Source organism: Phaseolus vulgaris, chromosome 7 (assembly GCF_000499845.2).
Source record: "Phaseolus vulgaris cultivar G19833 chromosome 7, P. vulgaris v2.0, whole genome shotgun sequence".
Taxonomy (NCBI): domain Eukaryota; kingdom Viridiplantae; phylum Streptophyta; class Magnoliopsida; order Fabales; family Fabaceae; genus Phaseolus; species Phaseolus vulgaris.
This window is the reverse complement of record NC_023753.2, coordinates 30262930-30274444: the sequence shown is the minus strand read 5'-3', so window position 1 is coordinate 30274444 and position 11515 is coordinate 30262930. Positions and strand designations below refer to the sequence as shown.

At 32.6% G+C, this 11515-nt stretch overlaps 2 protein-coding genes across 2 annotated transcripts; one reads left to right on the top strand and one right to left on the bottom strand.

Annotated features, from left to right (window-relative positions):
* Positions 1-1291: 1291 nt before the first annotated feature.
* On the bottom strand, positions 1292-4408 carry LOC137829858 (receptor-like cytosolic serine/threonine-protein kinase RBK2). The gene is made up of 9 exons (XM_068636825.1): positions 4035-4408; positions 3813-3919; positions 3368-3721; positions 3040-3291; positions 2796-2953; positions 2502-2581; positions 2111-2246; positions 1863-2012; positions 1292-1692 (listed from the first exon to the last, which is right to left on the bottom strand). The coding sequence occupies exons 1-9, from the start codon at positions 4064-4066 to the stop codon at positions 1516-1518; spliced, it is 1446 nt and encodes a 481-aa protein (XP_068492926.1). The 5' UTR covers positions 4067-4408; the 3' UTR covers positions 1292-1515.
* Positions 4409-5484: 1076 nt separating this feature from the next.
* On the top strand, positions 5485-6451 carry LOC137829862 (uncharacterized). The gene has a single exon (XM_068636829.1). It carries the CDS (start codon positions 5555-5557, stop codon positions 6371-6373), a length of 819 nt encoding a protein of 272 aa, XP_068492930.1. The 5' UTR covers positions 5485-5554; the 3' UTR covers positions 6374-6451.
* Positions 6452-11515: the final 5064 nt, after the last annotated feature.

Here is an 11515-nt window from a genome sequence, read left to right as displayed (position 1 = left end):
AAAACTGGATGATAATTACAATGGGGAAGATACAATTGTGTTTAACATAGAGAGTGAAGGTACCCTTTGCACAATATTTTGCATGTAAACTCATGCTATAGAGTGGCTACGAAGAAAAATCAAAGATGTAGGGATTGTAATATGAGCAGTGATGTGAAGATGCTCAGTTCTTAATATATTATTAAAGGAAAGTTTTGGTTAAGAAAGATTTTGTATTTAAGTGTGTCCTTTGGTGATCACCTATCTTTCTTGAGAACTTGATTGGGTGAAAGATAGTTGTTCGTGTGTGAGTCATGTGTGTATATGGGTTGGGGAATGTACATCATATTCAAGCTAACTCACTTTCAACAATTTTATCTAATGAAATTAAACCAAAAAGGGAATATGATCTGGAGAAGAGTGTAGATAGCTATTATGTGATGTTTACAGAGTATATGTGTATAGATGAAGTGTGAAAATCCAAAAGTTAGTTTCTGATATTGATTGGTATATAATTAGAACATTGTTGTAAAAGCCTACTTTGTTAAGGAAAAACAGAATGGATGGAGACATCCGTCATAGTTAGAAGCAACCGAGAGGGCTAACTGCAACAACAAGTGAGGGTTGTGGGCTGGCTAACACTGTTTCAAAATATGGAGAGGCAATATGGGAATGCGCAGGTTGCAACAATAATCTGGATAGCATAACCATGAAAGCAACCGTGAGCATGGTAGTCAAATTAATTGCAACAGAGGGATGACATTAATTGAAAGAGAGGGATGAGGCTAAAACAGTATAATCTTGTTGATATATAAACATGGATTCGATGATTCTGAAAAAGTAAACAAAATATCTGTCAACAATGCAGTGAGAGTTAAATAAAACTCAGACTTTCTAGTCCAAAAGTTGTTTTTATTTTTTGCAGGTATATGTGTAGCTGAGAATAACAAAGATTAAATAATCAATGGAACCAAGAATTGAAAGTTAGACATGAGCCAGAGGAAGGATGATTAATATTAATATTCAGCTGGCTAGAAGGGGAAATCATAATATGTTAGACAATGGACCAATGTAAAAACACTATTATATCCCATGAAGAAGCATTGCAGAGTTCTGGTTTTTTTGGTTGACTCATTGTGCAGTTTGTATGAACATGCATAATGTAGTATAGTAAGGCATGATAGTATATACATAAGCAATTTATTAGAGTGGTTTGTTTATGGTGATCAATGTTCGATTTCATAGCCACAAACATACACCAAGTCATGAATAAGAACATCAAAAGATTGGCGTTACTTATACATGTGTATACATCAAAGGTTGTCTTGGCAAAGTGCTGATATTATCACACGCATAACATTTATATATACAAGTTGGTCCATTGAAATCCAGGTAGCCTTTAATATTTTACAGATAAAACCATGGGAGCTAATTGTGCAAAGTTTATGAATGTATAATTTCCATGGTATGGACTTCATGGAAGTTTGCCTTGAGAATTTTATACATCTTTTGTAGTCCTAAAAACTAACAATGTCCTTAGCTCTCCATACCCAATGCAATTTCTTGATGCCGCTTGAGTTGTGTTAGATATTTTGTTGAGTTGTATTCGTGCGCATCTAACAGCTCTTCTGAGTATGTTCTTTCGAGAGGTCTATTTCCCCTTGCTCTTGGAAATTGCATAAGGTGCTTATCACCTCTTAGTAGTGTGACAATCTGCATATCCATCAAAGAAACGTATGATCAATCTTTTATGAATTTGTACAATTTTTGTTCTTTTCACCATTCTTTGTCCCTTTCTTAATTCTCACTGCATATCCAATCTCTAGTGTTATAAAACTAGAAGACTAAAACATTGTAATGGTAATGTGATGTATACAACTTGCCTGCCTCATTCTGGGGCGTAAGAGAGGAGTTTGTTCAATACAAAGTGATGCAGTTATAACTAAACAACCCAACTGTCCTCGATCATAATCATCACCTAGAGAAGGATCAATAAGGTCCTTGATATGATTGCCGTTAAGCAAAGGTTTTGCCTGTCATACACATATCAAGAAAGTACAAAAAGCTAAGGCCTCTCACATGCATGCATGCAGTGCCAGAATAGATATCGCATTCTAGGAAAATGATTTACCCATATCACAATATTTTGCTGCAAATGATCCACGGCTGGTCTCCCCGTTATGATCTCCAAAAGTAGGACCCCAAATGAATAAACATCAGTTTTTTCATCTACTATTCCGTGCATGAAATATTCAGGGGCAAAATAACTGTCAAGTGATTCATCAGGGGAATTTATTAAATCATCATCAGAACCTAAACTCTGATCACTTTTTCTCTTTCTTTTTTAATTGAAAAAATTCCCTTGTTTAGTTTTGTTTTTAAATATTTGTATAGTACACAATGTAAACAAAAACTAGTTTAACAACACTTTTCACTGTTTCACAAAGACAAAGCTTTAAAAAACAGATTGAAAATACCGACTTAAAGAACTCTATGATTAGTAAAAAAAATTATTTACATACCCAAATGTGCCTTCAAATTTTGATACATTATAGTGAGTCCATTGTTCGGGTAACCACTTTGCAAGCCCAAAATCACATATCTGGAAAACAATTCAATTATTAAGGAAGTGATGTATAAAACACAACCGGGAATGTATACAACCTTATTAAGAGACTGTTGTTGATCTAGTTTAGTAGTATAACACAAAATGTATCAACAAGTCATCAAAGAAAACATTTAACAAATTAGCACAAACATGGAGCATGTTTCATGTGTCAAAGTTGCAACAAGTTCAAATGAAGTTTATTAGAAACCTGTGGCTCAAAATTCTCCGTGAGTAGAATATTCTCTGCCTTAATATCTCTGTGAATGATTCGTCTGTGACAACTCTCATGCAGATAGAGGAGACCATCAGCTATTCCCAGAGCAATTTTATACCTTTTACTCCAATCTAATTTGTTTTTATCTGAACCTGGAATACATAATGACAAAATAAACATGAAATAGATAATAACAACTTTCAGGTACGAGGATACTGCAATCAAACTAGGTACTAACCATGAAGAAGAGATCCTAAACTTCCTAGTGTAGATAGCTCAAAGACAAGCTGCATTTCTCCTTCTACACAACATCCAACTAGCTTGGCAGTATTACGGTGGTCAACATGAGCGATTACACCTAGCTCAGATAGAAAGCCCGCGGTTTTTTCCTCTGTGGTTCCTTTATTCAATTTCTTCACAGCTATTAACTGTCCATCTTGGAGACACCCCTTGTAAACATCAGCAAAACCACCTCTTCCAATTATATTTTCTACAAACCGATCACATAAGAGTAAAAAATGAGTATTAGAATCGAATTCTGACCTAGTTAGGGTGAGGTTTCATACCACTGTCAAAATTGTGGGTCGCTTTTCTGAGGTCAGAAGGGTTGAAAGTGACCCACGAAGAGTTGAAGTTGTATAGCTTACTTAAAACATGACTTTCTCTACTACTTCTGCTTTTCCACTTTGGTATCTTTGGAGAAATAAAATGGGTGAGGGACCCTAGCCGCTTAAAAGATTTCTTTTTCAGAAGTTTGAAAAAATTACTCCAGTTATTGTGTGCCCTTGTGCTTGAACAACTGGCTTCCCGTTTAGCTAATGGTGGAGAGTCAAAGTCAAAGTCATTCATGCATACTTCTAAGGTTCCTCTTGGTGATGCAATATTTTCTTTCTCTTTCTCCTCTTCTAAATGCCTCAAGTCTAGGAACATAAAAATGAAAATCATGAGCATAAAGCAAGAGAAGTCTTGAGTCTTCCCAATTGGGATGAAAGTTGAGGAATTGAAAAGAACCATGAGCAGAAGATGAGCAAGACAAATGTTCTTCTTTGGGTTTAAGATGTAAAGCTTCACCAAGTGAAACCCTTTTCGGTTTATTCAGATTGTCTTTTTCATCGTCCCTGTAAATGCATGTCACATAATATCTCATAATATAGAAATTGTAAACAAAAGTGGATATTAATTTTGCATGCTTTCAGGGCAACATTTAGGAAGAAGAAGAAGGGACGTGAATACCTTAAACACTGTTCTAGCGTGGGATTGGCCATGAAAGAGAAGAAAAGGCAAAAGAGAGCGGATACAACTTGATGATAGGGAAACTCAGAGGCCCTTTTGTTAAATAATAAGACGTATTTTATTTGTTTGTAGGCTTTAGAAAGTGCAGTGATGCAGATGAATGAAATTCATAATGGAAGTCAGAAAGAGAAGGATTAATTAGATTAGATTAGATTGCATTAGACATTGATGAGATGAGAGCATGTTGTGTTGTGACAGGGACAAACAACAGAAACGAAAGGTTTGCACTTTGTGGCGATATGTGCTCTCAACCAACCACAAACGAGAACGTTACAGACAGAAAAAGCCAAGTGAACCACTTACTTACGACGAACAAAGGTTGGAGTAGAACCCACCATTAGTTTTATTAGGGTTACTTTTATTTATTTATTTTATATCTACTCAATCCTTTTGCATTAACAAACCAAATTAATCAAGTGTCTTATCAGTGATTTTAGATAAAATTAGAGGATATAAATTGCCTTTTTCCTCAATAATAATTAGTTAATTACTATAAATTTTGGTCTCACTTTAATTATTATCTTATAAACATATCAGATTTACATTTTATTTTGATTGAAAATTCTTAAGGATATTCTATCTTGGTATATCAAAAAACATGTATACATATTTATTCAGTTTTATACCTTAATTAACACATATATCAAAATTAAAACATTTAATGTTTAAAAAAAGATATGAATACAAGACTTTCTATAAGAAAATTAATATTAATTTTGTCTTTTCTAATTCTTAGTTATTTTTTTTTATATATGTTTAATCTTTATTTTGTCTTCTTTATTTTAATTTTTATTGATTTTTATTTTATATTATGTCTCTTTAATTAAACCTATGATGAGTATATTGTTCGTACATATTCAGACTTTATGCTTAAGTGAGGAAAAAAAATATTATTTTTGATATTTTTTGCTATGATCTATTTGAAAATTCTTTTATACTTGTTGTTTTGCTTTGGACACGAGTAATATTAAAAAAGGTTCAAATATTCAAAATAGATATTTGACAGCCATACATTCAATAATAAAATAAATCAAGAAAAATAATATGCAAAACATAACATTTTTTTTAAAGTTTTTCATGTTTAAGCCAATGCATTATTCATGAAAAATAAAGTGAGGATGAGAATGTAGTTTGAGAATGCGGAAGAAAAATAGCAATGTGCCATTATGGGAGTAATCATAGGGCTATCTGAGTGGGACTCGGCACAATTTGCTAATTGTTAACTTTGTTCTATCACTACAAGTCATGTTTTATATTCATATAACCATTTTGTTATCATCAATCTTCTCCTTTCCACTTTCTTCACCTCATTCTTACCATAACCATCTATCTGTGTGGAGGGTGAGAATATCATTGTAATATTCTCACCTTCCTTATCTTTAAGATTTACAGTCATAAAACACAATAACATATAGGTACATTTCTTGTACAAAAATTTATCTATATGTTTTGATATACATATGGTGATAATTTTCCTATTGTATTTTCCTATTCTTCTTTCATTTTCATTTTCTTTCCTTTTGCATGTGTTCAAAAAGCACATTCAACTCTTATCATTAGATCTTGTTACCATTTTTAACATTACTATGCGTGTTTTGAATTCTTCTTTATTGCCAAAATGGATTGGATTAAGTAAGGATATTGATAAAGATATTGAAAAATTGATAACTTGTACAAAAGATATTGATTTTCAAAGCATCGATATTAATGATGAAATTGATGTTGATAAAGAAATTATTAAAGATGAAGATGAAGATTACGATAAGTTGGTGGAGGATGGAGGAAACTTCCCTCCACCAATTTCATCACTAAATAAGCTTGGACAACCTACTTTTATTCTTGTACCAGTAAGAGAAAATGGAAGGATGCAACTTAACAAAGTGAGAATAAGGAGACCTGAAATTCTCTATGCTACAAGAGAAGATGGACGATTGAGATTGTTTCTCATTCCAGATTATTGTGTAGAAGACAATATAAAAGAAGAGGAGGAGGAGGAGCCTCAGGAGAAGGAAGAGGAGGAAGGACAAGAGCTAGTTGATGAAGATGGAAAAGAAGAAAAAAAAGAAGTTAGAGAAAAATTAATAAAGGAATATGAAAAGAATGATGAAGTGGTTCAAGAGATAAGTAGGCATAACCATACGAATATTGATATTGAAGGATTGAATTTTTCTAGTGATAGATTTATGAAGTATCATGAAGTTTTGAATCATATTGAACATCATCATCATGCTCATAGAAGTCATCACCATCTACATAAGTATGGATTTTGTATTGCATGACATTAAGTTGGAGGCTCGGACATGGTAGCCCTACTTTTTGTATTTATTGAGAATGTATATTTATGACTGTAAATTTTACTATGTATCCTTTCTTTTATTACTAAATTTCCCAATATAAAAATATGCATGATGGATGCTATAAATTGGAAATGTACATAAACATCATAAACATAAGTGAAATTATTTTTTTATTGGAGAAAAAACAGTGTTTATGTACATAAATATTCACTTAGTGATTTTAAAGGAATCAACTCGAAAATTTTGAAAAATTACATACATAATTTTGTGTGGTAGTATTTATCATAGTCCCATACAATCTAGAATTTTGTCTGAAAAAACAACAAGTTATGGAACTAATAAAACTTTGTAACCCTATTCTGAAAATTCAAATAATGAAAAATTGACGGGAGAATAAAAAAATGAGAGATATATATTGTTGAAGGATGTTTTGTAGTTACTCTAAATCTAACTATTAGGTATTGATATGTTTATTATTTTAAAAATATTAATATTGAAATTAATTTTAATTTTCCTTTTATTAAATTAAAAGTATATAAATAATTTCTTATTTCTTAATGTACATTTTGTTTGTTTGGTGATGGAATTATGAACAGGATGGGGGACAATAAAATATAATAAAATTAGTGAGAACTCTATGAAAATGAAACAGTTAACCATTATAATTATAATACAAACATTAGTGAAAATCGCAACAATAAATAAGATGGTTATTTTTAATAATAATAGTTAATAATTATAATGATAATAATATTATAAATGGATGACAAATCAAGTTCTTCTACATTCTTTCATTTTCTTTAATCATAACTTCAATTTCTTAGTAACTTCTCATTGAATAACTTCCTCTTTATTTATGTCATCATCAAATTCTAAACCTTGTGTTTTTCTTAATATAGTGTTTTCGTTCATGTTTGTGGGTAAGGGAATGTTAGGGATTTCAATTTGATATGTTTGATGAGTTGATTTTGAACATTGGGAATTTCAAGAAAAGATATTTTCTATTTATATCCTTCATTACTTATGTTGATTTTAAATTTCTAACAACCTTATTTAAAAAGAAAATAAAGTCAAAATTTAATATTTAAAATTTACACATTTAAATCTATATATAAAGGATATTTTGTATGTAGGTTAAATTTTTATTATCATAAAAATTGAGTAAAAGAGAAAAATGCAGATACACCTTACTTGTGTCTGTGTTTCCGTAGTTTATTATAAAGTTTTATAACTTGCCATTATGATAAGTGTGAAAAAAGACAAAAATTAAAATAAAGAGTTTTTTAAATACACGATTTAAAAAAAATAAAATTTTAAAGACTAAGATTTAAGATGGTAATAGATTATCGTATTGAGCTAAAATTTAACGTTTAAGTATGTTCTTTATAAAAAAAATAAAGTATGAGTCAGATTTATTTATTTGTTATATTTATTTTTAATTATGTGATTTAAAAATAGTCTATTTTATTATAAAAGCTTTAAAAGACTAGTAAACTTATTATATTATTAGCTAAATAGTACAATGTAATATGTATTGGAGTAAAGTTAATTACTTATTAAAATCTAGTCTATAAAAAGGTCATTAAACAATGCATAGATTTTTGTTTTATTAATCTGATAAGTTTGACTACTTGTGTATTGCCATGCTTATTAATTAATAAAATTAAATAAACGATTTTAGTATATTATAAATAACTTAAAATCTTACTAAAAAATATTATTTACATTTACATAGATTGATATTAGGTCTGAAAATATTTTTAAATACTAAGATTTAACATTCTTAACCAAATAATTTTTTATTAAAACTTAGGTTTAATCAATTTTTTAAAAAAGTGTCAGGTGTGATTTTAGCTTAACGTAAGTCAATCACAGACTTTTATAATGAGAGTTTTTTTTATTCTTTTATCAAAGTAGTGCAATTTTAATGTGTTATTATGAAAATGAACATTTTTTAAAAAAAATTTACATGAATACGTAAATCATGTTAAAAATATGATTTTAAAATAAAAAAATCGTGTTTTCAAACACGATGTTCAATGCTGAAATTGTGTTTCATCTTATGTTTTTATTTTAAATATGTTTTGTTAAAATTATGCACAAAATTATTATTTTTTTTACCTGTATAGGCTAAGGGGTCAAATAGTACTTGTGACTGGATGTACAATTGCTAACATGTGGGTGATCTCCAAATTCTTTTAAGTCTCCTTTCTTCAATGTTGATGCTCAGTCGATTAGAGGTACCTGCGATTGTACTCCGACGCTCAAGTCAGTGTTATGATTTAGGTGTATTATAGTAGAATGTAAAAATATACATTGCTTCTTCACAGAAGGCTCTATTTATAGTGTTTGGTTTATGGACTTTGACCTTTATGGGTTGAATATCTGTTACGTAAGAGATATTTTTTCGTATATTCAACGCCATCATGCTTGTTGTTACTTACTACATTCATGTCCTTTGACTCGGGCGGTCGGTCACAGGGACCAAGACACTGGTTTGTTCGGTACACTTGTCCCCCAGGATCGAAGAAATTAATTTCTACAGAGCCGGAGATGATCGTTGGAGTTCCCGATGTAAGATATGATCGTTTTGGGAGCATTAAATGTCTGGTCGGGATGTGAAGTTTGCTTTTTAGGAGAAATTCGTTGTTTAACGTGCACTATTCAATCAGATATATCTAACAATTAGGATTTCATGTCGTTTCGTATGCCAGGTGATGGGAACCATTAGATGAGTATGGATCTAACGGCTCCGCACAGATGACATGTTAATCTCTTTCCTCCTTGTTTTTCTACAAATAGGGCAACATTTTAATGTAGGGTTTACGCATTGCTTCCAAAGAGTTTACTGAGTGCTTCGACTGTCAAGTCCCTCCACTTTCTTTCACTCTTCGTACCTCACTCAGGTTAGTGATGGTTTCTTCTATCGATTCCTCTGATAATGTTATTAATGTCGAGTCTTCTGAGGTTACTCGCAGTGCATCTGGTAGTGCGAGGGATGTAAGTAACCCAGACCGTTCAGTCAACTAGAGATCAGAAGGCCCGAGTAATGAGTGGGTCGATCCTCGTGTCCTAAATATCCCTACTTCCTTCCAGGATTCCAATAACTTGGATATCTTTTTATCTAAAATTGCTTTTTTAAAACCTGATTCACCTTCAGATACGTGAATGGCTGGCATTTGTGGGTACACTGACCGAGTTTGTCACAGTCGAGAAAATGTGCCTCACGATTTCTTTTTTTGTTTATAATACCTTTTTTCTTGGATTTACATGTTACCATTCCTTTTGATGACTTTACCATGGGGTCCTTTGGATTCTCAAAGTGGCACCGACCCAACTACACCCTAACTCGTTGGCGTTCCTCCAGGCGTTACGGGTTCTTTATGATATTTTTAAGCTTATTCCCACACCCCAACCATTTTTGTTTTATTACAATTCCTATCTGAGTACTCTTATGAGTTGGTTGTCCTTGTTGAGCCGACCAAGGAGTATTTGTTTTGCACCTTTTACCACCTCGTACAAAATTTTCAAAGAAAAATACTTCAAAATATTTGTGGAGCCGGACGCCCGAGATTATTTTTACGATACAAAGGGGCAAACAAAATTTCCTTTCCACTAGACCCAAAATCCGACCCAAATTGCCATCGGACTGAGATCGTCAATGTCAGCGTTGGACTAGTTAGATTTTGTTGTTTTTTATCAGCTTCCGTATAGGTTACCTACTCGGGAGTTGATAGCGTTATACAAGTCGTCCAAGAAGTAGGTGGATTTTACTGGTATGTAGATTTCTCATGCGTAAGGTTGTATTCATTATGTTGATGTTGTTTAATTCATTTGTGTCTTGCAACTATTGTAACTCGAATGGATCCAACTCTGGGAAACTTTATGACCAGCTTGAGATGCTAGGCGACCAACAGAAAGATAGGCAGTTTCGAAGCGATTGGGAGGGGTAACCTGATCGTTCCAGGTGATGTTGTCCCCTCGAGCACTAACGCCCCTCCGGTGAGTCAAAAGAGCGGTTGTCTGGCTAAGACAGTCCCACAAAACAAGGAGGCAGGACCGTCTTCTCAACAACCTTCAATGCTCAATCCCTTCATGTAAGTGGCGTCGAGGGTGCAAATTGCAATCACCTCGGAGGATGAAAGCGTTTTAGTTTCAACTAGCAACTTGATTGCAAAGTGGATGGAGTTATGGAGTCAGACGTTGTTGGTTGGCCGAACGCTTGGAGAAGAGTTACAAAGGACCACGACTTTGATGGTGCCCAAGTTGAAAACAGAGTTGGCCAAGTTTACTAGTTCTTTGAAAGCAACTTTGGATGCCATGGAAGCATTCAAAGAGAAAGGGCGCCAAGAGAATATTGCAGCTAAGGAAAAAGCGGAAGTTAAAGAAAGGGAGAAAACATATATGCGAAAATGGAGAAGTGTCAATCCTTTATGTTGGGTATAAGTGGGAAGTACTTCCGACAAGGCCTTCGTCAGACGGCATTTTTTCACGGTATACCTGTCGAAGATTCTCAATACGACATTGAAAAAGATGTCGTGGAAGGAAAGCTGGTGCCACTCGACAGAGCCACTGATGAGGAAATGAAAGAAACCAACGGTGGAGAGAACACAACGCCCTACAATGAGCCGAACGCATCCTTTGAGGAAATATTTGAACCAATTTAAACGGATATATCCTAGACCCAGGATGTGAGCATGAAACAATTTTACATTATAACTTGAAAATATTTTCATATGCTTGAATACTTTGCTTTCCGATGGACCGATCAACATAATATGTATATTATTTGTATTTTATCCTTAATTGCTCCTTTTCATTAAAGATCTGGCTGACTGAGCCTAAATTTCTTTCAACAATTAATGATTACAAATATCGTACTTTAAATCGATATACGAGACTAAAATAAGTATAATAATCCATATATGACCGTCGAGTAGATAGAAAAATAATTTGGCATTTAGTAATTTAACTAACGTAACTCGATCATTGACAAATAAAATCTGACCAATTGAACAATGGAGTATGATAAAACTTTAACACTTTTACTTTCTAATTAAAGAAAATATGGCTTGAACGAATATGAAGTAGGGATTTCCAGTGTTAAATTATTTTATTCCGATC